Raw genomic sequence first — 27,537 nt, forward strand, 5'->3', positions numbered from 1 at the left:
AAGAAATGTCCAACCTTAAAAAGACACTGTGAGACAAAGTGTTGTAGACAAAAAGCACATTCCCAATAAGCTCTAGATAAAGGATTAAAAACAGACTTTTATTGCTCACTGTGTTTTATTTGCCCACTGTGTTCACAAATACCGCAAGATTCACACAAACTAAAAGCAAAGCGCTCAGCCAGTGGCGCTGCGATGGATGACGACAATCCTCCGACGCACTCAGACAAAACGAGATAAAAGACACCCAGACTTTAATTTCCCTGCATTTGTTTCATTATTTTACTGCGTTCCGAGGGATGTCAAATCAAACAATAGCTTTTTACTATGTGCCTGAACCCAGTGCTCCACAAGCGTGTTTGTGAGAAAGTCTATCATAAAATGGGATATGAATGGAAAAAACTAAGAGAGCGAGAACGGTTTCAACTGATGTCTTCCAGTTGTGTGACCCCTCTTTCCTTCTGCCTCTTTTTTTGTCTCCCTGCCTCTCTCAGTTTTAATAAGGCCAGCTGTGGAGTCTGGCTCTCTTGGGAATCCCATGAGAGTGTGGCTGGCTCACAGGCTGAATGAGGCTGAAATTGAGGCTAGTGGTGGTGGTGGTAGGGCGTGCTAGTTGGGGGCCGAGCACTTCCGACTATTTTCCCCTTGCATTACAGCAACAGTCTGGAGCGCTGGCAGGTTGCCTCCGCTCTCTCCTGTCCATCTTCTTCAACAGCCCCCTCATTTCCTTCCTTTTCTTGCTACTTTTTCTTCCTTGTCCTGCTTTGCACTATCCCTGCTTCACTTCTTCCTTTGCTAATGCTTCCTCTGCCTGCCTTGCTCCCCACTGTGGAAAGCAAACAATCTCCTCTGGGTAATGACCTATTTCACCAGAAGTCTGCTCAGCGGCACTACAACACATGCAGGAACTCTTTCCCTCTCCCCTCTTACTATCAGACAGAACTCAGGATAAATAACTTGGCTCTTCAGGGTGTCTCTCCCACGCTATGCACTCATACTAGGACTGTATCGGGTCCAAACTTACATCCGAGTTTTGACAGGTCCCTATACTGCAGCTGATTTCAGTGTGTATGTGTGTGGGTGAGTGAGTGAGCGTTTGAGCCTTACTAAGTTACTGAGTGTTTTTCATCCGACTATTGAATAATATGTCTGGGCAGAGAGAAGAGTATCAAGCGTGCGGAGCAGAGGCGGTGAGCGAGCGAGGGCGGGTAATGACTGTCAGATGGTGTACTACTGTGCTGCCACCATCACCGCCGCTGCTGCTGCTGCTGCTGCTGCTGTCTCCAACACACAAAAGCTCTCAATTTCTAAAATTACATTGTGCGTGCGTTCTCTGTGCTGAGGCTGTGCAGTCACAGCTCAGGACTAAAGTTAAAAGGACACTGTGTAGCAGTCAGTGGCAGAGAATACATAAGATTTCCTTTGTGACAAAATCATGAAAACCTTCTTGTCTTAATGTGGGACAGTGTGTGTAAATAAATAAATCAAATTGTATTTGACTACCAGGGTCGTGGTCAATTACATTTTGAAATTACAATGCAGTTTTTCCAATCAATTAATTTAATTTAATTTAATTTAATTAAAAAAAAATTCATCTCTTGGTTACTTTGTTAGGCGTCCTAAGCAATGTAATATTGGTATTGGCGTCTTTGCATTTTTTGTGTTGGTAAAATGATCCTTAAAAGAACTGACAGGTAAATTTGATATGAAACATATTTTAATCATTTTAACACCACATGTGTAAGCCATAGAACTGTAACATTATTCTCCAGTTTTGCATTTAATTAAATTCTAAATGACAGGTTTTTATGTTTTTATTACAATGAAAAAGTCAAATATCTGAGCTAAATTACAATTCAATTATGGTAACAACAACATCATTTTTCAATTGTGATTGAAATTATAATTATGTCATGATTGTAATTAATTACTAATCACACAATTAAAATTATAATCTACCCCAACCATGGTGACTACTATGTTTATGATAACTATTTTAACTAACTTTTTTTTTTTTGTAAGTGAGATGTTTTGGGTGGAGGGTTAAAATTATGTTGCTCTAATGTTTGAAACTAAAGCAAAATACACAGATAATCAGGCTGTTTGTGATTAAATGAAATGAGGTGAGCTGATCTAAACTTAGCAGAGGTTTGCGCTCACTGAGTGCTCTTGTTTGTTGTGTTATATGTAGCTCAGCTCATCCCTGCACACATAAATTCAGCAAAGTTAAATCCTAAAATGATTAAAAACAATAAAAGTAGCCAGTGCTCTCAGTGGATTATTATTTAATTCAGTTGTGCACTCACTGCACATCCCCATGTGTTAGAGGGAAATGTTGTTTGAAACTAAAATTAATGCAAAAAAAAAAAAGTAGTTGGTATAGATTCTAGGTTCCCAAAGTGGGCTATCGACCAACAGTCAGGAGCCATCATGCATTGCTACAAATTACACATGCTGAGCCTCATCATCAAAAAATCACAAATATGAAATTCAGCCAAACAAGATGTTTTCGTGTGTGCTAACAGATTATTTTTGTTTTTTTATCATATATTATTCCTCAACAGGATAGGTACAATTCCGGGACAAACCTCACAGCAAGATGGTCCTAGGTTCAATCCCTGGGGTGGACATTTGGGTCTTTTCTGTGTGGAATTTACCTGTTCTCCACATACTTGCTTGGGTTTTCACTGGGTACCCCGGCTTCCGACCTCAATCCAAAAACATTTATGTTTAAGGTTGATTGGCATCTCTAAATTGCCCGTAGGTGTCATGGCAGCGTGAATGGCTGTCTGTGCGTATGTTTGTCCTGCGATGGACTGGCGCCCTGTCCAGGGTGTACCCTCACTTAGCATCCGATGACAGCTGTGGATATGGAAAATGGGGTGAATGGATGAATTATAATGAAAATAGATTTTTTTTTTTAAAATACCTAAAACTACGTCTAACTACGTGTATATCAAAATCTGCTGTCAAAAACACTAATCTAGAGTAAGTGTCCTGCACACATGTCAATGTTTTGATTTAATTGTTGTTAAGGGGTTTATGTTCTTCTAATTGTGCAGTGAAGCTATTTCCTCTCATATAATCATATTCAGGCCTATTCAGACATAGGTGATTATTAAAATAGCTAAGTCAACAGTAGACCTAGTCTCTGCCTGAGGGGATGATTCAGAGTGAAATAGATACTGTATTGGAACAGTCTCAGAGACCATAGGGAAATGCAAATTGAAGTAGGATCATGCTAATGCATACAATGATGGACCACAACAAGTGCTAGTGGTTTAAAAGCACACAGTATTCTTGGCTGTGAAGCTCACGCAGACATTCTGTCTAGCTAGCTAGCTTAAAATCCCCATGAATTAAAGGGAAACGTTAGAGACTGCAATGAATCCAAAAAAAGTAGTTCGTATAGATCCTAGGTTCTCAAAGTGGGGTACCAGTACCCTTAGGGGTACTCAAATTGTCATTGAATCAAAATTAAATCAAAATTAAAAACAGCGTGACAACATTCTTTTTGCTTTGTTAATTATGCTTTACTTGTTTTTAGTGCTGTCCTCCTGCATAGTTAGCATTTCAGGTTATTGTTAAATGTCTTAAATTGCTATAATTAAAAAGAACAAAATGAGATCACTACACATTTATCATCTTCTTTTCATTTTCTTTCAATACCTTTCTCTTTTGACACCTGTGGTAAGCTCAGGAGTTACCATAATGCAATACTACTACTAGTAGTAGTAGTAGCAGTAGACTTTTGGATTACTGTAGTCTACTGTATGTTGTTGTGTTTGCTCTGCCAGGACAGTGCTTTTAATTTCCTATTCCTAATATCGGAGAACTTTCAGTTGGATGATTTTAAGTCCGAAATTATATTTCACCACCGCAAACAGGAAGGATCAGTCTGATTCATCCACGAACAGTCCTGAAATATCAAAGAATCTTTGACATGGCCAGGTTTGCTTCAAACTTAATCCAAGACCAATAAATCCTATACGCTGACAATGCTCTGTTTGCGCTGAGCTTTAGGTTTCATGGTTAAGGTAAAGGTCATGGGTAGGTATATAAATTCCAATTTAAAAACATCAAAAGTAGCACGAAAACAATCAGTTGGCACAAACAAATCCATACGTAGAAAGATTCATTTACGTGACAGTTTCACAATCCCCAGTGAGAGTGGACTGACTAATAACTGCAGTGCCCACTACTACGTAAGTATTACTAGCATAGCATAAACACAATGGATGGGAATATAGTCATAAGTGCTGATGGTTTTGTAGCTCTGACGGGTTATTCACTGTGTTTTTAGAAGCAGCTTGCTGTTGCCAATCTACATAAAAGTGGAGCACTGGCAATGGCCACTGGGTTGAGAGTTTTCACTATATGGTGCTACTGAGGGTATTAGCTTTTATTGCTTTGTTTTATGCAGGTTGTCAATCTTTAGCCGCTACACATTTCGAGCAGGAGGTAAAATTTAAAAGTAATTTGCTTGCAGGAAAAATAAAAGAGCAATCGTAGCAATGATTATTCCTCTACTCAAACAATTTTATGTGTTGATAGATAACTACTACTTTTCTCTAAAGTGACTCTGCTTATATCTTTTTTGGTGTAATCTTGTCACTCTGGAATAATGAGAGTGAGTAGATTTTCATGGGACCTGCAGACAAATTTTTTTAGTTTAGGCTGAAAAAAAAACAATAGTTCTGACGTCCAAGAGCTCAATCATACAAATCGATTTTCTACACAGCGGCTGCGTTGGCTCTTATTCAGCAAAGAGGAAATGGGGAAAAGAAACAGTGAAATTAATAAACTTCTACTTCACACATACCTTCACAGCTTAAAACCATTAGAGAACTGTCAAAACAACACATGAATATATGGATCTCCTAAAACTAGCAGTTTACTGCTGATAGACACTGCTGAACTTTTCTCTCTGTTAAAGACACATTTCCCTCTCCATCAGTGCTTGTGTTTGCTCATCTGGAAATGTTGGCCTTGCAGTATTTGTCACTTGCAAACTAAAATGAAATGAAACAAATATGTTCCTCATTGCAGCTTTTTCTTCTAAATCAACTTAAGCATGCAGTATGTGAAGGACTGGAACCTGGTACTAGAAATACTGGCTTATGTGTCAGAATCTGACAACTGCATATTGTTTCAACACATATTGAATTTACGGTTAATCTGCAGAACACAAACAAAAAGAGATGTGTACAAGTGTCCAAACTTCTGTCTTTATCACCACTGACATGACAGCAACGGGTCTAAAGTGTTGAATCTGACCGATTATGGCTGTAAGTTTAAGATTGTTCTGTCACTGATTTAAAATGTTGTTTTCGTGTGGATTTCCCCTGAAACGCAACAGCCAAAACAAACTCCTGCTAGTGGTTTGCCTCTCGCCTCTGGGCTCTCTGGCCTGCTTTTCGACAGCAGCTGAGGGACGCTGGTGTCTCAGAGGGAGGAGCTGTCTGGTCCTCCCACCGGCTATAAGACCAGGGCTAGATGGAAACACTCAGACTGCAGGCACACGTGGAGCTGAGCAGAGAAGAAGAAGCTCTTTGCTTGATTTTTGCTATTTCAACATTAATGATTTGTTTTGACACGAGACAAAGGACAGCAACAGCGAAGCTTTGAGTAACTCAGAACACTTTAACCTGACCTTAAAATGCTTTGACAACTCTGTTTACGTCCGAAGGAGTCACTGAAAGACAAAGTAATTTGGGATGGGAAGTACTTTTGAATGAAGAGAAATCAAATAAAACACGCATCGGGAATGTGCAGCTACACAGGTTTAAAAATCAAGCCATCGGACTCTGCGTTGACCTCTGCTTTGGGCTGAAGCTTCATTCTGAGTAGAAGGAAGTCAAATCCAAATTTAACTCAACCAGTGGAAAACCTCAAAGTCATTGTCTTCTGTTGTTCTGCAGCTTCTATTGTCAGCAGGAATCTTTACTTGAACTTTTCAGCAGTTGTCGTAGAAAAAATGACATTTGCCATGCTGCGCACGGTGCCTCCTGCAGGTCACTTCTTGTATGGCGACATCGCCCTGCTCTCCGAAGATGATGATGAGAATGGCAGCGAGGGGTCGGGCTCTGAGGAGCGGAATACCAACTCCTCCAACTCCTCCGCCTTCCGCCTGTCCTCCTCATCCACGTCTGCCTTTCACATCAAGGTGAACAGGAAGAGGAAGCTGTGCGGGGGCGTCGGCGGTGGAGCGATGGACGTAGCTGCCATGATGGGGAGGCTGGGGGCTCCGGGCTCACCTCCTCCTTTTGAAGGCCGTCAAAGAACCGCAGCCAATGCGCGGGAGCGAGATCGCACCAATTCTGTCAACACGGCATTCACAGCACTGCGTACGCTCATCCCCACTGAGCCAGCGGACAGGTACCATATAACACATTACTCACTGGAAAAATTATTTTCAGCTAAATCTTTAACCCAGAATATTATTCAATCCTTGGTGCAATTGTTGACCTGAAAGTCTTCATTCATTCTGCAAAATTTCAACACTACAATTTTTCTGATTTCACAGGAAGTTGTCCAAGATTGAGACGCTACGTTTGGCCAGCAGCTACATCAGCCATCTAGGAAACGTGTTGCTTCTAGGTGAAGGCCTTCACGACGGACAGCCGTGTCACGCTCCATCGCCACCGTTTTTCCACGTCAGCTCCTCCCCCACCCAAGGGTCGGACCAATCAGCCCAGCCGAAACACATCTGTACTTTCTGCCTCAGCAACCAGAGAAAAATGGTGAGCAGTAAAAATGACTTTAACTTTAAAAAAAAATCAGGGAAATTAAAAAACAAAAGTGTTATTTTCTTTACCTGTAAGAAATGATAGCAAAACACAAAGCTTAGTAAATATTCACCAAAACAATAAATACTGTCAAGATTTTACAAACTCTAAGAATATGCTGTATACTGTTATTTATTTAAACAAAATGTTTAAACCTCTATCTAAAAAAAAATCATAAATTAAGTCTAAAATGGTGAGTTTAGCTCAACAAACTTAAAGCAAATCCAGTGACATGTCCCACACTAAAACCACAATAACACGTCTAAAGTGAGCAGTGAACACTGTGGTGGTCATTTTGGTGTTTACAGCTGGCCTGAGATCAGTGACTGAGCCTATAAACCAGACTGGCCCTCAGGGACTTTAAAAGCAGAACCACTTTCAAAGTCTTCTTTTGGGGTGAAAGACTGCATGCTTTTGGAGTGCTGAAGGTTAGTTTGACTCAAGCAGGTGGCTCAGAGGTTCAAGGTAGTTTCTGAAACCGGACTGCACTCGCACTCTGATAAATATGGATTTTATGTGAGGGGACAGGTGGGTCAGACCACATACAGCCCTGTTGGTGTGAAGCCTACAAAACAGTTCTGTGCGGCCTCCTCTGGGGCATTCGTTCCTCTCTATTTCAGTATTGATGTAAAGTTTGTGAGGACATTCATGCAGTGAGAGTAATTTATGACCGTGAAATCTGTCCGAAACCATGTGGATAATTTCAAGAATGTATTGACGTCAGTCTGAAAATTGTGACCGTTGAAAAACGGCAAACTGTTGGTAGCCGTTGATGTTCGATAATCTACTAAATAATAAAGCCTTTGGTTAAGAGATTATAATTTAGATAAACATGTCAAATTTGACACAACAATGAACTCTTTCATAGGTTTGATGAAAAACACCAGAATCAAGAGTAAATGTGCCCACAGCTCAGATTGTGACAAACACCTGAGAGGATGATAGAGAGGTAACGTCCACTCAGCTTCCCCTCGCTAACGCACAGCGGCTGCCCATTTAGCAGGATTTATGGGTAAGGAGCTGACATCTGGCAGACTCCCCCTTTACCCCAGCAGTGTGTGAAAGCTAATACCCTCCTCAGTGTCTAAACCCTAAGACCCTTTAGCTGTGTTAGCTAAAGACGCTGAGTCTCAGCCCTGTTCTCCATGCCTCTGCTCTGAAAGCTTCACTTTATAAAGCCAGACGCCCTCAGCTGGAAGACACCTCTGTCCCCCCTGACACCCTCTGGTTCATCCCCTTCCACCACTGCACCCTCACACGTCTCCTTCTGTGTCACATGTTTCATTTCACACCTCTCCCAGCACCACTCCTGCCTTTGCTCATATCGATCAGCCGGGTGGAGGTCAGGAGTGTGTAACACTATCTGCTGCTGTCAGCTCAACACTGCAGACGCATGGCTGACCTGTAAAATGCATGCTGGTCAGAAAACAAGTTTCAATCTTTGATGAGTCAAGAAACTCAAAGACAGATGCTTTGACTAAGTTGCTTGATCCTGTTTTGCATTAGGTTTAAAGTGTCTCATTGCACTCATCATGTCTGTATCATCATTGGCAAATTACAAAAGCAATGATTAAAAAAAGAAGGAATGTCTTAATGTAGATAATGTTTGATCAAAGGAAAATGAAATAAAAATGGACAGACTGCAGCTTTAATGAATAGTTCACCTTTTTATGTGTATTATTGAAAGGTTTTTCAGCATTTCATAAAGCTAGACTCAGCGTTTATTTAATTACATTAAAAATGCAAAGTAAAATTTCAATCTACAGAATCATTTACCTTTTTTATTACTTTTTACATTAAAATTGTATTATTATCAACAGAAATGTCTTGTGTAAAGCAGAGGTTCTCAACTGGTCTCACCCTGCAACCCACATTTTTGCCACTGCCATTAAATCGCAACCCACTTTTTTTTTCTTTTTTTTTTTAGAATTGTACTAACCAAATTATTATTTTTTTTTATTTTTGACCAGCTATCTGCGACCCACCCAGTAACAGTCTGCGACCCACTTTTGGGTCCGGATCCACCAGTTGAGAACCACTGGTGTAGAGCAGTGTTTCTCAAATGGAGGTACCCGATGACACTACAAGGGGTACGAGAGAGAGAGAGAGAGAGAGAGGGGGAAACTTACAGTCGTGAGCATGAAAAATATGGGTTTTATAATGTTTATTTTTGTTCAAAATGATAATTATTATAATGATGATAGAAATGATCTTGATTAGAAAATGAATTAAAAATACAAGGATCAGTCTAGGGTCCCACACCAGGCGAGAGATGACCAGAAATGATAAAAACTATAGAAATAAATCTAATCTGGAGGCACAAAATCTGTGTTTTTCAACCTTGGGGTGTCGTGACCCCCTGTGGGGTTGTCTGGAATTTAAATGGGATTGTCTGAAATGTCTAGTAATTGTTTTAAAAAATATTTACTGATTAAAATTACATTCTTTAAAGTTAAAGAATATAATTTACAATTTTAACTAATTCTATATTTCTATACTCACTTTCTCCAATATAAATCTATTTAAAATAAAATGTGGTAGAAAAAAACCTGAGCTGGTACAACTTGTCACTAATCGTGGCTCCTCTGTATTTGTAACACAATAAAACAAAAATGATCTAAAACTAATTCTAGAAGAAAAAAGTGTCTTTGGGGCTGCCTGAAATTTTTTATATCAAACTGGGGTCACGATCCTAAAAAGGTTGGGAACCAGTGCACTAAATACTGTTTCATTCCATTATATTATATTATTTAAAAAAGTTATCACTATTACTGGTATTCTGAGGAAAATGTAGTCGGACAAAGGGGGTGACTTGGATTCAAAAATAAAAGACAGGGGGTACTCGAACCACTAGATTATACAGTATGTTTCAGGGTTATGCTTTTTATATTTTGTAAAATAAATACATTCTTAAAATGAATTTGCATTCATGAAGCCTTGAGATGAGCTGCTTTTTGCGCTCTGGGCCTCTGTGCTATGAACAGGTTCAGCGTACACCTGCGGTGTTAAATCACCCTATTACCTCATTTATGCTCTGACACCCTCAGCTTTGGTGGTGACATTTGTTAGCTTATGCTCATCTAGTAAATCCATGGCTAGATGTCTCTATACCAGAACCTGGGAGCTTTTCAATGTCTTTGGAAAAGTGGTTCCAGTGCATTTGAGTGGAGTGAAGGGCAGAGGGTGAACACTGTGGAGGGTGTAATGACGTGTGTGTCCTCACTGCTCTCTCTCTGTACGTTTTCATAGCTATTGAGGTTCATCACAGCTGTCAGCTCTGCTTAGAATGTATAGGCTACGCTTCCTTCACACTCATTTCCAGGAGAGGCTGAAAGTGAGAAAACTATACCTTGGTTTCCTCTTATTATACGAGCCTCTGCAGTATCACTGTTTCAAAACAAACAGTCTTGTTTAAAATGTGAGATCCAAGCTATTGCATATTCAGAGAAGTGCAGTGAATACTAATGTGCTCTGTCACTTTACACAGAGAGCTTCCAAACCTAATTAAACAGCAGTGGGAGGGGGGGTGTGGGTGTGGGGGTCACTTTATTGTTTTATTTCTCTCGTACAGTGATTGATGAAAGCTGAACCGTGTAAATTGTGTTTCCAAAATGTAATTGGAGTAGAGCATGTCCGGGCTTTCTCCTTTTGCCCTTAATAATTCACCAATATGTATTCACCAATATATATATATATATATATATATATATATATATATATATATATATATATATATATATATATATATATATATGGGCAAATAGCTAATTTCTGCAGAGGTGGCAAAAGTACTAGTTTTTTACTCAAGTAAAAGTATAGATAAAAAATGGTAAAAGTATTGAAGTTGCTCCCTTACTTGAGTAAAAGTAAAGTACATGCTACTAAAGTAAAAAGTAAAAAAAAGAAGTGTCACTTCAATAATAAGACAGGGTTTTTAAAACAGCAAATTTTATATTGTGTATTTCTTTAAGAACTTGTTGAATACTGGTACATGTAAACAAGATAAATCTGTTACCTTTGAACACCTGGAAAATTTAGCACTCAATTTACAAATAAAATTTTTTAAGAAAAAAAAAAAAATCACAAATTCTCAAATAAACCCAGAGCAGCTCTGAGTTTAACATTTTTAAAAACTTGAAAATGTTAACCATAAAACTAAGGGACCTGCCGAAGAGAAAAAAGCTCAAACTACCAAAATTTTGCATCTTTTTATCTTGTGACGTCATCTTAGAAGGTCTTAAAAGTAAAAGGCTCATTTTAAAATGTAAGGAGTAGAAAGTATAGATATTTATTTAAAAAGGTAAGAAGTAAAAGTAAATAGTCACCAAAAAAATAAATGCTCACATAAAGTACAGATACCAGAAAAAACGACTTTAGTACAGTAACAAAGTATTTGTGCTGTACTAAACTGCTTTTCTGTTACTGTAACTTTGCATTTGCTATCATTAAGACATTAGAAATAAAAATTAAACAATGGTGTGTGTGATATTATTTTATTGATGGAAATCTACACAGCAACTGCCTGGCCTTAATAAAAGGAAGCTACGTCACTTTACTTATAGCGCGTGTTTTTCAAAGTAAACTCAGGGCCTCAGTGGAGCATGCAGCTCACACGTATAGGGCTCAGCTGGTTAAACATGGTTCAGCTCAGACTTTACTAACACGGGATGGGCTACAGAGAGGACATGTACCACCGCTGCCTCCACTCTAAGTGAAGTACAGAGTGGATAATGAGACTGGAGGGTCTGGGACCATTCGCATAGGCCTGTCTGATGTTTGGGCCGTGTGGTCTGATGTTCATGTGGAGGGTGGTGTTCAGTTATAGCACTGGGTTGATCACGTATGCTGCTACCGCTGTCCCTGGGCCACCTCCGCTTCTTTCTTTTTCTTTTTTTTGTAGACGGTCCCTAATGGTCAGTGGTATAGACGTATAGGAACTAAACATCTCTAGCACTACATCAGCCCCCCCACCCACCACACTGCATTATGCTTTAACAAAATAAAGAATCTGAATTTAATCTCAATTTGTCCTATCTATTTAAAATAATGAATGCATACATCTGTGCCTTTGACATGGAATGATATACCATACTGGTTTTTATAGCTGGAGTTTATGTTAGTGTTGTGGTCGCATCCTTTGACTTACACATGGGAATCAGGGCTTTGATTAGCGGAGCTATACTTTTTCAATTTCCTTCTTCATAAGCGGCTTGAAAAAAATCTTTAGTTTGATTTTTCAGTGTTTCGGTGTTTTAACATTAAAGGTGTTCATCCATTTCAGTTCTCTTATAACTGCTTGCTATTGTAAAATAACTTCAATTCAAATCCTTTTTAATTGATAAGTGTATGTTCTGGTATTGTTGAAAGGAATGTGAGACAATCTTTACTAAATATTTTGGGAAAAATACACTGAATTAAAGTGACTTAATCAAACTGTAGCACCCTATTTATTCATTGTATTGTATTTGTAGAGGCTAATCTTTGGTTCCTTAGTTTCTTCTTTTGTTCTGAGCTTAACCTCTTCGGGAAATGACTGACACTGAGGCTGGTTTTACGCGTGTGACAACTTTATCCGTCGCAGCACGGTAAAATGACCGTGTTGCTCCGTCAGCCATCTTTTTATTCTTCTTCGACAGGTTAAATAACAACATCCTGTTCATGGGCAAAGACAACACAACTGCGCCCTCTTATGGCAGAACATGCATTCTTGCTTTCTTTGTAAATAGCCCAACATTTATAAATGTATATAGTTTTAAACCAAGCAATGACATATAAAATGTATCCTTTACTTTTAACCAAAATACTCGAAATATGAAATACAAAATAATATATACTATATAAGCATGAATTATTCCTAAACATATTAACTGTATAAAATGGCGCTTACATTCCGGCCCCTAATTGTCACTGCTATAGCATGACAATTACCAAAACAACTTAGGAGACATTTAAATCATTTTGTAACTTGAACAACGGTTTAACCGTATAGCACATTCTTATGACTTTAAACAAAATACATTACTCATCCATTTCCAGTAAAAGACACAGTTTGTCTACTGGTCTTTCCAAAACACTGCTTTTAGTCTTAACAAAAACTCTTCTCACAAGACCATTTGAATCACAGATTGTTTTTTCAACCTTTCCCATTACCCATGAACCTCGAGGTGCACTATCATCCACAAGAAGAACAACATCACCAGGTTTCAGGTTTCTTTTCACATTTAACCACTTTTGTCTCTCTTGCAAAAGCGGAAGATACTCTTTGGTCCAACGTTTCCAAAAAATATCAGACAAGTATTGAACTTGACGCCACCGTCTCTTTGAGTACAAGTCTTCCTTTTGGAATGAACCAAGTGGCAACACAGGTTGTCTTTTCATGAGAAGCAAATGGTTTGGAGTTAATGCTTCTATGTCATTTGTGTCATTAGAAACTCTTGTAATGGGTCTATCATTTATAATATAATAGACTCCACCTCACAAAACAAAGTGTGAATACGTTCATCATCAAGAGTCTGTTGTCTCGGTAACTGGATAAGGATTTTCCTGACAGAACGTATTTGCCTTTCCCAAATCCCACCAAAATGTGACCCAGCTGGTGGATTGAATGTCCATGTAACACCTCTTTGCAACAGTAACTCAGCAATTTTAGACTTATTCCAACCTTTAATTGCTTCACGCATTTCCTTTTCTGCACCAACTAGATTTGTACCATTGTCTGATCTCATGACAGAGACTTGGCCTCTTCTAGCCACAAATCTTCTGAATGCATTAATGCAAGAGTCTGTTTCAAGTGAGTGAGCAACCTCTATGTGAATTGCTCTTGTGGTAAGGCACGTAAACAAAACACCATACCTTTTCACGTAACTTCTGCCACATTTAACCTTGAAAGGTCCAAAGTAGTCTATCCCTACATTTGTGAAAGGGGGATTGTCTGTTTCAACTCTGTCTTGTGGCAGGTTTGCCATTCTTTGTTCACCAGGTTTAGCTGACAACCTTTTACATGGTACGCATTTTAACAATACTTTTCTGAGAGCTGCGTCAGCTTTTGGAATCCAATATTTTTCTCTCAATTTGGATAGCATTATGTTTCTACCACTGTGACCTGTTTGTTTGTGAATATGTCTAAAAATCAAAGAAGACACATAGTGGTCCTGATGAAGTATTACAGGGTGTTTCACACTGGATGGTAAAGCAGATTTATCTAACCTTCCACCAACCCTTAGAATACCATTGTCCAAAACAGGATCTAGTTTCACAATATGACTAGTCCTTTTAACCTTTTGACCTTTTTGTAAACATAGGATTTCATCTTTGTAACTTTGATTTTGAGAAAACTTAATAATCTCCAGCTCTGCATTTTCTAGTTCTGTGACTGTTAAGTAACCTCCAGCTTTGTTTGACCTTTGCACTTTCTTAGACCTTTTCTTTTGACTATCACTGGCTGACAAAGTTTTGTGTTCATGTGACAGTTTTTGAAGTAGCTGTTTAAATCTCAACATTCAGGAGATAGCCTTTTTTAATCTATACCCATCTGAATAATAGAAAATGAGTTGACGGATCAGTTTGCACAATATCAACATTAACACTCATAACCTTCACTTCTGCATCATTATGAATGTCCATTGAGATTATTGGTGACCACGGCCAATGTTTACAGTCCTTTCTCAGAAAGTCCGGTCCTTGAATCCTGGATTTGTTTGAGAGGAAATCGCTCGCTTTCATTCCCCTAGATGCGTAATCAGCAGGGTTTAACTCTGAGTTTACATTCCTCCACTGATTGACCTCTGAGTGATTTCTGATAAGTGATACCCAATACCCGAGAAGACTTAACCTCTTCGGGAAATGACTGACACTGAGGCTGGTTTTACGCGTGTGACAACTTTATCCGTCGCAGCACGGTAAAATGACCGTGTTGCTCCGTCAGCCATCTTTTTATTCTTCTTCGACAGGTTAAATAACAACATCCTGTTCATGGGCAAAGACAACACAACTGCGCCCTCTTATGGCAGAACATGCATTCTTGCTTTCTTTGTAAATAGCCCAACATTTATAAATGTACATAGTTTTAAACCAAGATATGACACATAAAATGTATCCTTTACTTTTAACCAAAATACTCGAAATATGAAATACAAAATAATATATACTATATAAGCATGAATTATTCCTAAACATATTAACTGTATAAAATGGCGCTTACAGTATTCCTAGTATCAACTTTCTTTTTAAATCCAATTGTTTATATAACTTAAGTAAGTGTGCCTACTTGGTGCCAGTTATCAGATCAGTGTGGTTATATATTAAAGCTGAGACCATTTTATTTAGTATAGACTTCAGTTCTACAGTTAGTGTGGGTCAGTAATGCCTGAATAGAGTGGGATCAAAATGTAGGCTAATAATGCATTTCATACGCCCCCTATAGACGGAGGTCTGGTGACGGTCTGAGCTCCATCACCCTGTGTATCAGAATAAGGCAGAACACCAATGGAAGCCTAGATTAAATAAAATATATCTGTGTGAAAAACGAAGAGAAAAAAAAGAAATATGGCTCATAAACTTTATGTTGGTGTTCGTATAATAAAATTATTCTCTCTGCACCCATTTCTTTTGCGCTATTTAATTACAATTAAAGTAGTAAATTCCCTGTCTTTTTTCAGATGTTTTGCTGGGGTTAATGGTTCATTCTTTGATTTTATACGACACAGTGTTTTAAATAGTCTTTTTATTAAGTCAGAGTTATGTTTTGTTTTGGGATTTGTTTGTTTTTTTGGCAAATTTGACAGTTCACCAAATGCTTCTAAGATAACTTCATTAGTTTGGACCTGCATGTTCCTTTGAACAGGGCTACTTTGATGGCGACATCTGTAAATGAGATGTTCAGAGCTGACAAAGCAAGGTTGCGGTGTGCTGGGCGATGTTTAAATCCCCACGCTGTCTGGTTGATTGATGCACATATCCTGCATGTGTAAGGCTCCCTCCCTGTGGCATCCACGCAGCTGTCAGGTGCCCAAACTCAAAATACTGTATGACAGCTCTTCAAGGGCATCTTTTGGAGTAAATAAAATATTGTTATCTTTAAGTTCACACTTGATTAGAGTCACCTTAAATGATCTGAAAGTGCATTCATGCAGTGAAGGCTGCACATCACTCATTTTGTACATCATGTGGATAGACTTTTTACTACCAAAAACATAATTGAATGTCCTTTTGTTTGTGACACAGATGAACGGGGATAAATTATCATTTGAACAATAATAATAATATTCAATAATAATGGAACATGTCACAAAGTCTCCAAGTACATTACACACTATGTCATCGCAGTGGACTTTTTGTTTCAAAAGCAAAATGACAAACATGTCAACAGTAGTGTCACACTTGGGCTGTGGTCGCTTTAAAATAGACTTTTCGTTTAGTTTACAGTCATTTTTGTGCAAAGCTCATTTATCCTCTTGGAATTCTTTGATGTTAAAAGAAATGTTTAACGACATTGATGTGTATTGCTCCAACTATTGCAAACAATTCTTATTTATGTCCCGCCTGTAATAAAATGTTTACGAGTGTGAACTAGCAGAACTGTTGCACGTAGATTGGATCTCTCCTCAACTGTGTGTGTGTGTGTGTGTGTGTGTGTGTGTGTGTGTGTGTGTGTGTGTGTGTGTGTGTGTGTGTGTGTGTGTGTGTGTGTGTGTGTGTGTGTGTGTGTGTGTGCGTGCGTGTGTGTGTGTGTGTGTGTGTGTGTGCGTGTGTGTCTGTGTGTGTGTGTGTGCGTGTGTGTGTGTGTGTGTGTGTGTGTGTGTGACAGACACACACACACAAATGTATTTGTATAGCATACACACACACACACATACAGAGAGAGAGAGAGAGAGACGGATATACATACGCACACACACACACACGTGTCTGTCTGGGTCTGGAAGCCATTGGCAGTACAGAGCAAAGCAACAAATGAGCTAATTGTTCTGTAAATGATTTATCCTCTGCTGAGGCCATGCAGCCAGTGTTTAATTCTGGTGCTGCTATTAGAAACACATTGACGTTGGCCTTTGATGGTGATGAGGAGCCTGGAAACTGCGCTCTGTGAAACGCCCTCCCCGCGTACACCCACACCCAAACAAATGGCGCACACACTGTACACACTCTTGCAGAGTGCCACACACACTCAGACACTTTTATCGCAAGCTTTTCTTTTTACCAACTTTTTTTTTTTTTTTTTTTTTTTTTTTTTTTGCTCACAAGCCTCCAGACAGCAGTCCTTTGCTTCTTTCTAGACCCCCCCCCCCACCAAAAAAAAGAAAAAAATCATACATGATTACTAAGTTAAGGAGCCCTGGATCATGGCTGTGCTTTCAACACTTTCTGAACTAATGGTGTGCAGGAGGTTGTGGAAACAGAGATGATGAGGGAGGGAGAGAAAGAGAGAAATGGCCAGCAACTCAGCGGGATAATCACGTTTGCTATTTATTCTCCAGCTTGGACAGTTGGTTTTAGACTGCGCTGAAATAACACTTTGCTTCTTTGTAGACATCAAATGAACCGTGCATCTCAGAAGGGCTTAGAACGCATGAGTAAGATGTGCGCATACACAAGTTAAGACTGTGGCTTTCACATTTATTTAGACATTAATCTGTTTGCACTGGAAAAGTGTGTGACTTTTGGTATGAAGAAGACGATTCAGGGTCTTGGATGAAAACCTAATTGCTCTCGTTCGCTGACAATGCATGTTTGGAGCTCCTGCTTCTCCTGTTTGTCTCTCATCGCATGCTATGCTAATGAGGCAGATCGAACGTGGCTAATGTACACAGTGTGCTGGTTCTCAATGTATTCTCACAGACGTTCAGTATGCTGTGAGGGACCGTGCGGCTTAAGCCACGGACCTGTCTGTGTGCTTTCAGCACAGATGGAAGCAGTTAAACTCTAATTTAACACCAACAGAAGAAGTCGGGTCAGATAACTAACAAAATGTATTAGCAAAACTATCATTCTGTTGTCCTTTGGTCTGTGGGGAAAAGGCTGCTCACTGAGCAAATTAGAGCAAAAACTACAGAGAGCAGCCAAACAGAGAAGTACAGCACGCAGAGCAGAAAGAGGAGGAGATTTACAACGTCTTTAAACACCGTCTGCCAAAGCTAACAGCTAATTAGCTATCAGCATAACATATACAACATTTTGTAGAAGGCAAATAGACCTGATTAGGCAGTGTTTGAAAATAAATTGTGGGACTGATGTATGTTTAGAGAGTTGATGCAGTCTAATTTCTCGCTCTGTGTTGGATTTGTTTTTCAGGGTTAAGCATATCAACGCAAATTCATGAATGGTTCTGGTTTCTCTATAACGTCATTTACTGAATCTGTGAAATGCCTTGAAAAGCAGTGTAATTTTACTACTGTTTCTGGCCATTAACAGTATTATACTGTTTGCACTTCTGACTTACAACAGTTATTTCTACACTTGCATAGGTTTCACTCTATGGCAAGTTAAGGCAAACACTTTATTGGTTCAAATTTTGTTAATCCAGCAGCAAAAGATAATAAGAAAAATAAGAAAGAGGAAATGTAAGTAAGTAAGTAAAATGTATTTATAGAGGGCTTCTCACAGGCAATAGTCACAAAGTGCTTCACAGTAGTAGAATACATTTTTTTAAAAAAAACAATATATAAGTGCATGTAATCAAGTAAATAGTATAAAGCAGGGGTTCTCAACTGGTCTCACCCTGGGACCCACATTTTGCCATGATAATTGAATTGCGACCCACTTTTTTTTTTTTTTTTTTTTTTAGAATTCAAACAACTAAAACTAAATTTAGTTTTTCAAAAATAGCTGCTGAAAACAAACACACATATAATCTTTTAAAAACATAAATCTACATATTTTCCTGTACAACATGCATTTCACAGCATGCATGTCAAAAGAAAAGTTTCTTTCAAAATAAAAGACAAGTGAGACATTAAGTATTTATTCATTTTTGGCCAGCTCCTCGCGACCCACCCCGTACAGGTCCACGACCCACTTTTGGGTCACGACCCACCAGTTGAGAATCACTGGTATAAAGTATGTATACATAATAAAATATATTCCCCTCTGCTTGTAAAATCCTGCACAGAAGTGGGTTTAAAAGAGAAATGAACAAATGATTGCCTTTAATAATAGCGTACTGTATGCATATGCTTCAGTGTCACCAGGTGTGGGTAGAACGATAAGGCAGCCGTATGGTGTTGTTTTTTCTCCAGGATTTTGGTTTCAGCACGTATGCTCATGCCAAGGCTCACAAAGGCTGTTTTTTTTTTTTGTTTTTTTTTAAAATAGCTTCCCTAAATGAATTATTAAGTGTTTTTCAGAGGGATGAATGTTAACAACTTGCAGTGAACATCAACACATAATAAGCCTTGGCCACATATTTTTACACTGATGTCCATTTAAGGTGTCAGCTACCTCATTTTAAACACCTAATGTGTTATTTAGTATGGGCCATTTGATGTATGTCTCCCATTTTCCAATCGCTGATCATTTATGAGGGTAATTAAAGCTTGTATAGGCCACCAGAGACACTTGCATATTTTCCCTTGATAAACTAAGGAATATTACCAGTTTTTATATCATGGTTAAATACCAATCTGCTTATACGGCCGTGGGCTATTTCCAAAGTAATTTATTTTTTCCAAGCAGTCATCCTTCTCCACATGTAGCCAAAAGTTAAATTAGATGTTTGTATTTGACAGAAAAGCTCAGGGAAGAAAACACGTTTTTTTTTTTTTAAACTGAAAAGTGAACGGAAAAATCTTTAGTGTTAAGTTAAAGAGAATTCAAGGATCAACTTATGGAAAAACTACACCGAGCCTTGAAATGGTGCGGTTCATAAAATGCTATAAGGAAAGTGTTTATTGCCTTTATGTTATGACTGAAATAGATGGTTTTCAACCTGACAGTGCAATAATATTGTCTTAGTGTGGTAACATCATCCCATTGTATCTAAAGTAAACATCATCAGGTAATCATATTAGTGTTGGACAAATCACCCTCCAGGGAAGACACTGGTATGTCCGTGTGTGTTTGGAAAGAGAAGATGTCATCTGACCATGCCATATTAGTCTTCCAGAGACTGTTTTGACTACCAGTTCTGCCCTAAATTCCCCACCTTTCTCATTTTGACTGATCTGGTAAACTGCCTTTACCAGCTACAGCTGTGCCTCCTAAACTGTGGACGATCATCCACTTTAGCTTTAAAATGTTGGCTGAGTCCATTACAGTGATTTCATTCTAATTTGATGTAATTTGATAAACACTTCAGTTTTTAGCCACTTATAATTTCTCCATCTACCTGCGATCTTCAACTTTCCTTGAGTACTTTTCCTTCCTCTGATAAATACCAACAATTTTCCACAATGCTTTCCAACCAACACCAGACGGATTGGCCCTGTTGTGTCGTCCAGCTTTAAAAATGTGTTGAGCGATACAGCTTTGGCATAGCAAAACCAAAATAATGCACGGTTGTTTGCACATTAGTTTCTCACATTAAGACCATTTTGCTTCAGATGATAAATCACTGGTTTGAGGTCCCATGAGGCTTATAATATAAATTTCCTGAGCTTTCAAAGAATAAGTGTTTGGTTTTCACAATAATTTATTGAGATTTATTGTTTTTTCCTGCTACATCCCCACACACACACACACACACAAAAAAAACATCCGATCACTTCTATTGGCCAAAGAGCAGCAAAGGTAGAAGTATAACATGGAGGCTGCTCAGTTCAGCTGGAGGAAGGATTGTCAATAATAGTGTCTGCGTCTCCTCAAACTCACCTCAATCAGTGCATGAGAGGAGGCATTCCTCTCCAAATCCTCTGAGCTCATTCTCTCATTACATCCTGATACCCTTCCAAACACCTACCCACCTTTGTTGATGTCAGTCAAGTGTATTTTTCCAAACACCTACACCTTGTGTGCAGTCTGAGAGGAAATGTGTAACAGGTGTCGGGCCTACGAGAGGGGGCGGCCGAGGGGGCGAGACCAAGTGATATGAGAATGAAGTCAGAGGAGGACAGATTTGTTCTCAAGGTAGAGAAATGACAAAAGGAGCTCATTTTTGTCCACTGTCGGTTTTTTTTTTTTAAGTTATCGGTCGGGAAACTTTCACTGCAGGGGAAAAAAAGTGAAAAAAGAAAAAGAAAAAACGTTACGCATATCACTCAGTGGTGTGATCAGAAAAATCTCCTTTCCGTGGCTTACAAAGACAGTGGTTGAAGGGCTGAGCAAGAGCAGAAAAGAGGTTAGGTGAAAAAGGAAAATGTGATGTTATTTTCCTGGCCAGATACAGAGGGACTCCTCACCAGCCAGGAAATCAAGGCTCCTCTGTCTGATACCACGAATAAATGAGAAGCATATCATCATGCCGTGCTGCCATAAATCAGCTCATGATGTCAATCTTCAGACTTTAGAGGAATTAAAGGAACTCATGGGACTTCACAATGACAGTTGTATCCTATTCTGTGTGATTCCGCACTGGGTTTGTGTGAGTTAAAAATTTGAAGTCAAAACTCATTGACTTTTTCCAGTGAATGGGGCGGAGTATTAACAAAACTACAGCACATCACTGTCAAACAAACTGATCAGTATGGTTAATATTTAGTAATCTACTCAGTTTGGGGTCATTTAACAATAGATACACGACATGTTTGCGATGGAACAAGTGCACATTTGTTGAGGTTATTTAGTTATGATATATTTAAACGGGGAAGAAAAGCAGTCAGCTTTGGCCAGCTATCCAGGGACAAAATGTTATTGTCAAACCAAAATGTATTGTAATTTCTGGACTAAATGGTGCACTGGAAAATAGGTTGCTTTCCAGGAAAATGTATGATTTGCAAAATAAAACAAACTATGAAGTCACATTTGATCATAGGTCACATCTTCGATGGTTAATGTGGTACTCTCTGCTAATTATTATTTTCAGTTATTACAATGTGGTTACTGTTGAACTTTCCTGCGTGTCTGCGTCTGGATCGTAGAAGGAGACACAGGGAACACCTTTAAATGAGGGTGATTCCCTCCAGGGTGGAGTGGTTAAAGGGAATAGTGCAAAACATTCCTCCAATACAAATTTAAATACAGGTTTAAGAGCCTTAGTAACTGCTATTAGTATTCCCACTGAGCTCCATTCACAACATACACCAGTACTCTCACCAGTACGCCCAGTGAACACATACCCATCGTTTTAAACGGAGGTCTGCAACCACCAGGCCACAAACCAGTCTGAACGCCATTTAGTGCCAGACTGCAAAGAAAGAATAAAGTGGTTTTTTAGAGAAAAAAAAAAAAAAATGAAATACAGTTTATTTTCATGATGTTCTGCTTGCACTGCATCACTCTCACATATTAAGCACTCCGCCCTCACACCCTTAAATAAGTTAATAAGCTTAATTTGGGTGGAATTCAACGTATTCATTAGTGGCTTCTAAATTAGATTCAAAGAAATGTATTTCATCATTTTGAATAAGTTTAAGGAATACATTTTACTGCTGAGCAGGAAGAATGTATAATTGCATTTTAATCACTGTTAATATTGTTGTTGTTTTTAATATTAATAGTAGTAGTAGTAGTAGTAGTAAGAATATTAGTAGATTTAATATTTCATAATATAACCTAAAAACCTATTTACTCATCACTTTATTTTTTATGTTTTTGTAATACACAGACAAAGGACCAAGACATGGTAAGATAAATACATTAGCTGATACGCTTAAACTTAACAATAATAAACCTACAATAACAGAAACACGTGTTGGTGATCCTCTGTCTTCACTCCGTGGAATTAGCCAAGTAATAAAATAACTGAATTTTCAGCAACATTCTAACTAGATTTAAGATCAGTCATGTTTTATTGTTTAGAAACACATCGCTTGTAAAAACGCACCATCATCAAACCATAATTTGTGCTGTTTTACCCATACATAGGTGATGCTTGCTTAAATAGACCTTTATCGGTTGGTGGAAGGATACATTTTCTTTGCTCTCAACATCGTGATTGAAGCCACTTCTTATTGTCCTTTCAGCAGATCTCAGTGTCTGTTGATGATGTGATATTGACTAGTGGTTGTTATTTATCTTTCCTACAGAACAAAGACAGAGACAGGAAGACAGCGATCAGAAGCTAACAATGAGGACACAAACCCAACGGATAAAACCACTTGGACAGTGGTTTACCAATCACTGCAGCTTGAAGACTGACCACAAGTGTGACTGTTGTCTTTTCAAAGACATTAAAGGACATCTGCAGCACCAGAAGGAATATTTTAATAGTTACATTTTGTATCCTTTTGCAAAAAAAAAAAATGTTTTGACTTTTTTTTCTCATTGATCCATTCAAACAACATTGTCATGTTCATCAAGAAATTCAGAAACTTTCAAAAGCAAAGACTTTTTCAGCCTTTTCAGATCTTCCAAACAACTGATGGCAGATGATCACAGAACACAGGGAACCTACAGATATGTCTGCAACTCGACAGAATGTTATTATTGTGTAAACTAAAAATATAAATGGATATTTATGTGACATAACATTATATAATGAAACTTTGTTATTTAACATGCATATGGTATTCTGACATTCTGTAAGGTACAACCATTTGCTAACGGTACACTTTAAGGCATTATGAGAAATTGCTGGATCTTTTAAATGTTTCTAGTATTGTTTTGTTGTTTCTAATATTGTTTTCTAAAAAAAAAAAAAAGAGAGAGAGTGAGAGAGAAAAGACTCAAAACCAATAAACTATTTCTTTTTTTTTCATATCAGTTGTTGAAAACATGTTTGTCCATGTTCTAAAGCAGCGGTTCTCAACTGGTGGGTCCGGACCCAAAGAGTGGGTCGCGGACCTGTACTGGGTGGATCGCAGACAGCTGATCAAAAATAAAAACAATACTTAATGTCTCTCATGTTGGACTTGTCTTTTATTTTGAAAGAAACTTTTCTTTTGACAGGCATCCAGTGAAATGTTGCACAGGATAATATATAGCCTTATGTTTTATAAAAGATTATATTTGTGTTTTCAACAGATATTTTTGTAAAACTAAATTTGGTTAGTTCAATTCTAAAAAAAAAAAAAAATGACCGTGGCAAAATGTGGGTCGCAGGGTGAGACCAGTTGAGAGCCCCTGTTCTAAAGTATTTCAAGAATAAAGTTTAATCATTAAGTGGGCACTAAAACATGCTCATGTCCAACATTGTGGCAGCCTAGAATTCAATTCAATTCAACTTTATTTATATAGAGCAAATTACAACAATAGTCATCTCAAAGTACTATCAAAATATAAAATACTTAAGAAAAAACACAACAAATCTTCATGGGGACAAACAACCACCTTTTAACAGGAATAAATCTCCAGTAAAACCAGGCTCAGAGGTGGCAGCCATCTGCTTTTACTGGCTGGGGTTAGTGGACAGAAAGAGGAGACCAGAACAGGATAGAGAGATAGAACATCAGAGTGTCCCAGACTAGTTGAGACGTGAACATTAATCAGGAACATCCAGCTCCAGCATCAAGACACCTGAAACAGAGCAGAGAGAGAAGGGTGAGGGGAGGGCACAGACTGCAGAAAAAACATGATATAGTTTTAGCAGGTCTGCCTGCATGGAAACACCTGGTTCTAGACTGTGTATGTGTAGAATGACAGTCAACAGAATCACACAGTTTTTTTAGTTGGTAGCATCTGCCTCTGCTGTGGTGCTCATTCCCTTCCTTTCCTCTGTGTGAGCTTTAGTCGCTGCTCGGAGATCAGAGCAGACCTAGGAAATGAGTTTAGAGCAGCGGGCGGACATCAGAGGTTTTGGGAGCAAAATGGAATCTGCAGGTATGACTATTTGGACATCTGCCTGTGTCCCTTCTCTGTCCATTTCTTTTAATGTTACACACATTTGTTCTCTCTCCTCCTCTTCTGCTCTTCCTCTCTTTTCCCTAGAGTGCCACTGGTGAGAGTCTGGGAGGTGATGGCTTTCCAGTGTGTTTAAACACAGCACTCTAATCTGTGTGTGTGCGTGCGTGTGTGTGTGTGTGTGTGTGTGTGTGTGTGTGTGTGCGTGTGTGTGTGTGCGTTTGTGTGTGTGTGTGTGTGTGTGTGTGCGTGTGTGCGTGTGTGCGTGTGTGTGTGCGTGTGTGTGTGCGTGTGTGCGTGTGTGTGCGTGTGTGCGTGTGTGTGTGCGTGCGTGCGTGCGTGCGTGTGTGTGAAAAACAAGTCATCTTTACTACATCTTTACACCTGCTTCAACCTTCTTCCGGATCTTTTAACTGAACAGCTTTGAGGAAAAATGAAAAGAGTAATACTATTTCTCAGTGTATTTTATTCTAAGTTCGTCACAAGTAAAATGTAGCAGACCTGCTGCTCCTGCAAACCACTCACATGCAAGTGAGTACCAGAAGCAAGAGTGTGTGCAGAGACTGGGGAGTAGACATTTTATCTTCTTGGGCTGGGCGTATTCCGTACAATAGTTTGGTTGGTGCAAGACGTTTGGGCCAGTTATCAGTCACACCAAGTCAACCCCTGCAGCTATGATTTATAAGCCTTTATATCGACAAAATGTGGGTGCGTGGGTGTTGAGTCATAGTAACATGCAACACTATTCAGAGATAAGAACTGGTAGTATAGAGAAGCAACCGAAATAATATATGTTTCACCGTGGACTAAATACAGGGTGATGGTGATGAACGTAATGCTGACCGTAACAGAACGGTGTCAGAGTAGACACTGCATCACAGCTGTGGCACTGCATTCTATAAACATAACCAGGCTGTCCAAACTACTGTCCGCTTTCCAAAGCATTGTTTTCCAACCCTTAGTAAGCCACGTCCCATCATACGCATTGAAAAAACACAACATCCCATCAAACTATTGTCACCATAATGCAGCTTTATCCTACTGCCTGCTCTCACTTACTGACACTGCAACCTTTAATTACCAGAGATTAAAATGCCCTTTAAGCAAACAAGTCAAATTTTTGAGACGGTAAAAGTAAAAAAGTAACAAAGAAAAAGAGTTTTGCTGCTTTTTATCGTTTTATGGTAACAATCATTTGGGGTTGTGCTTATTTATATACTGTATCTGTCATATGGTAAACAGGCCTGCCATTCAATTAGAAACAGGCCTGCCATTCAAACAGAAATGACCCCTATGGGTAATTTAGACATTCCAATTAACAGTCACTGTTTTGGATGGTGGGAGGACAGTGGAACATGTAATCTCTACAGTGGAAGAACCTGAGTGTCCCCCCCAGGGCTTTATCCTAGAACCTTCTTACAGACTTGCTTACCATGACTCAACCGTACTACAAGAAGGCAGTAGGAGTGAGGAGAGATACAGTGCCTTTGTTTCACTTTTAAACAAGTATTTTGGGGGTTAGAAATTGATTCAAATTTTGAAATATTTCTCCTTTATAAAGATGATCAGTCAGTAAGAGAATGTGAAGGTCACTGAGCAGGTTAGTAGCTACTGAAAGGTGCTGTATACAGTATAGGGAAGATGATGGTAATGATGATAATTACTGCTTGGTTGATTTGAGAGATTAGGGACAGGTTATTAGATCATTTCAAGAACCTGTTGAAAAAGAGTCTCACTAATTCCATCACTTTAAAGCAACAGTCTTTTGAAATATTCACATTTAGAGTAAATAGTTTCCTTAAAAAAAATCAGATTTTTTATTGTTAGTTAATGTCTTTTTTTATTAGCTTTATTAAATATTCCATCCATTTTCTGACCCACTTGTTCCTGTTTTCATGGTAGTGGGTGTCTGCTGGTGCCTATCTCAAGTTCTCAATAGGTGTTGGGGGGGTACACCCTGGACAGGGCGCCAGTCCATCGCAGGGCAACACACAGACAGACAGACAACCATTCATATTCACTCCTACAGTCATGTTTTTAGACAGGAAGCTGGAGTACCCAGAGAAAACACACACAGCACAGGGAGAACATGCAAACTCCTCACCAAAAGGACCCCGGGTTCAAGCCACCCCAGGGCTTGAACCCATGAACTTCTTGCTGTGAGGCAGACGTCTAACCACTTAGCCATCATGCGCTTATTAAAGATTATTGTAGCGTAAATGATTAAGGCACCAATGTTATTACTTTATTGTATGCAATAAAAACATCACAGACTACATTCCAAGGCACCTCTCACTTCACATCACTGTGCTACGAAAGAGTTAACATACACTGAACAAAAATATAAATGCAAGACTATTGTTTTTGCTCCCATTTTTCATGAGCTGAACTCAAAGATCTAAAACATTTTCTATACACACAAACGACCTATTTCTCACAAATATTAATCACAAGTCTGTCTAAATCTGTGTTCGTGAGCACTTCTCCTTTGCGAGAAAACCAGTCAGTGTCTGGCCCACAAAGGAATAAAAGAAGGTGACCAATTATTTATATATATATTAAGTATATATATTTTGCATCATGTAAATCATGTATGCGACGTTTGCCTGAAACACACAGCTCCAGCACACATGGCGGAGGCCAGTGGATGCATACTGGGACACCTGGGTTCTGACAACGCTTTTGTTCATGAGCTGAATTGAAAGATCTAAGACTTTTCCTATGGACACAAAAGGCGTATATCTCTCAAATATTATTCACCAATGTGTCTAAATCTGCATTAGTGCGCACTTCTCATTTGCCAAGATAATCCAACCACCTACTGTAACAGGTGTGGCATATCAAGATGCATACACCTGCCCATACCATAATCCCAGAGCCACAA

The 27,537-nt window shown here is 38.8% G+C and overlaps 1 protein-coding gene across 1 annotated transcript; it reads left to right on the forward strand.

Moving 5' to 3' along the window:
* Positions 1 to 5,521: 5,521 nt before the first annotated feature.
* On the forward strand, positions 5,522 to 23,514 carry scxa (scleraxis bHLH transcription factor a). The gene is made up of 3 exons (XM_028471202.1): positions 5,522 to 6,375; positions 6,524 to 6,740; positions 22,901 to 23,514. Exons 1-3 carry the CDS (start codon positions 5,975 to 5,977, stop codon positions 22,937 to 22,939), a joined length of 657 nt encoding a protein of 218 aa, XP_028327003.1. The 5' UTR covers positions 5,522 to 5,974; the 3' UTR covers positions 22,940 to 23,514.
* The last annotated feature ends 4,023 nt before the right edge of the window (positions 23,515 to 27,537 follow it).

This window comes from Gouania willdenowi, chromosome 16 (genome assembly GCF_900634775.1).
Source record: "Gouania willdenowi chromosome 16, fGouWil2.1, whole genome shotgun sequence".
Lineage (NCBI taxonomy): Eukaryota > Metazoa > Chordata > Actinopteri > Blenniiformes > Gobiesocidae > Gouania > Gouania willdenowi.

Excerpts from the sequence above, each read along its gene's own strand:
- scxa (XM_028471202.1), top strand. The coding sequence starts at position 5,975 with ATGACATTTGCCATGCTGCGCACGGTGCCTCCTGCAGGTCACTTCTTG. Across the intron at positions 6,376-6,523 it reads CCCACTGAGCCAGCGGACAG|GAAGTTGTCCAAGATTGAGA; the intron begins GTACCATATAAC and ends CTGATTTCACAG. Across the intron at positions 6,741-22,900 it reads TCAGCAACCAGAGAAAAATG|AACAAAGACAGAGACAGGAA; the intron begins GTGAGCAGTAAA and ends TCTTTCCTACAG.